This window comes from Trypanosoma conorhini (assembly GCF_003719485.1).
Source record: "Trypanosoma conorhini strain 025E chromosome Unknown Tco_14.4_contig_00313, whole genome shotgun sequence".
In the NCBI taxonomy this organism is placed as follows: Eukaryota; Euglenozoa; class Kinetoplastea; order Trypanosomatida; family Trypanosomatidae; genus Trypanosoma; species Trypanosoma conorhini.
Genome location: NW_021704368.1, coordinates 21835 through 23255, shown reverse-complemented (window position 1 = coordinate 23255; position 1421 = coordinate 21835). Strand labels below are relative to the sequence as shown.

General features: G+C 64.4%; 1 protein-coding gene across 1 annotated transcript, besides 1 other annotated feature; it reads right to left on the bottom strand.

Moving 5' to 3' along the window:
* Positions 1-87: 87 nt before the first annotated feature.
* Positions 88-110: a microsatellite.
* Positions 111-273: 163 nt separating this feature from the next.
* Tco025E_05403 (ESF2/ABP1 family protein) lies at positions 274-963 on the bottom strand (the record flags this gene model as incomplete). The annotated part of the gene is made up of 1 exon (XM_029372302.1): positions 274-963. The coding sequence occupies one exon, from the start codon at positions 961-963 to the stop codon at positions 274-276; it is 690 nt and encodes a 229-aa protein (XP_029227938.1).
* Between the last annotated feature and the right edge of the window lie 458 nt (positions 964-1421).

The window sequence follows — 1421 nt, the reverse complement described above, 5'->3', positions numbered from 1 at the left end:
GTCTCTCTCTCTCTCTCCCCCCCCCCCCCCCAGTGAGGCCCAAACACACACAAAAAGAAAAAAGGCAGGGTGAAAAAAACAAGAGCAAAAAATAATAATAATAATAATAAGCGAAACACCAGTCACAGCAGACCCGAGAAGTGGACGCAGCCCCACCCCCGTTTTTCTGCTTCCTTCGCTCCTCTTCCATCGCTTCTTTTATCTTCTTTAGCCGTTTGGTCCGCCCCTCCGCCGCGTGCTTGTGCGTGCGGGAGGGAGAGGGGGGTGAAGGCATCAGCGCTGCCCCTTCCGCCTCTTCCGCCCCGCCTCAAGGGAAGTGTCGCCTGCAGAAGCAGCAGCAGCGGAAGCAGAGGCAGAGGCAGAAGAGGCCCGCGCAGCCGTCCTTCGCTCACGCCGCTCCACCCTCGCAGGGCCGTCGGGCTCAGGCGGCTTCCCCTCCGCCGCCGCCGCCGCCTCGGCGCGCGGGCGCTTGCGCCGCCCCTTCGCAAGCACGGCGGCGCGGTAGGCCTCGTTAATGGCGCGCTCCGTGCTGCGTGCCTCCGCCTCGCGCTGCCGCCGCGTGCGCAGGGCCCCCTCCCGCTCCTCAAGCAGCGTGTCCCACGAGAAGTTGTCGAGGAACTTCACGGTCCACAGCTGGCCGTGGCACTTGCGCCGTCGCTTGCACGCGACGGAGGTGCCGTTCATCGCCGCCGCTGCCCGTCGCGCGTCCGCGGCGTGGGCGAACTCCAAGTAGCCGCTCCTGAACTGCAGCGGCAGCAGCGGGCCGCCGGGGCGTCGCTCCTTCTTCGGGAACGGCGTAAACTTCTGCCGCAGTATCGTCCCAAACTCGCTGAAGTGCATGCGGACCTCCTGCGGCCGCATGTCGCGCGGGATGGCCGAGAAAAACAACACCCCGCGCCGCGCGGGGGGAACGTAGTCGTCGTCGACTTCGTCGTGGCCGCCGCCGCCGCCGCCGCCCGGCATCCCTGGCGAGCGGTTGGGGGAAAAAAAAAACGAAGCAAGAAGAGCCACACGCCCCAGAGGCCGCAGAAAACTGCCTTCCGGCGCTGCTTCACGGGAAGCGTGGGTACGCGTGGGCCGCAGCGGCTCCTCCTCGTCCGCTTCCTCGCGTACTGAGGCGGCAAAGCGAATAAGAAAAAAAAAACGTGCTGTTGATAAGAGCAAGTGAACAGCAACACGAAGAGGGCAAAGGAAGTCAGCGGAATGGGGGACAAAAAAAAAACAAAAAGGATAGAAAGGCATGCAAGTGGCACTACGCCCTTCCATCGTCGCGCCCCTGCGTTCGACGCGGGGGGAGGTGCTTTTCGTCTCCTCGGCCCCTCCCGCCCACAACCCCCCGGCCGCCACCGCCACAACTTCTGCGGGCGCGTTCGTTTGTTGTGTGCATACGCCCCCCACCCCCACACCGTCGCTCAGTTTGT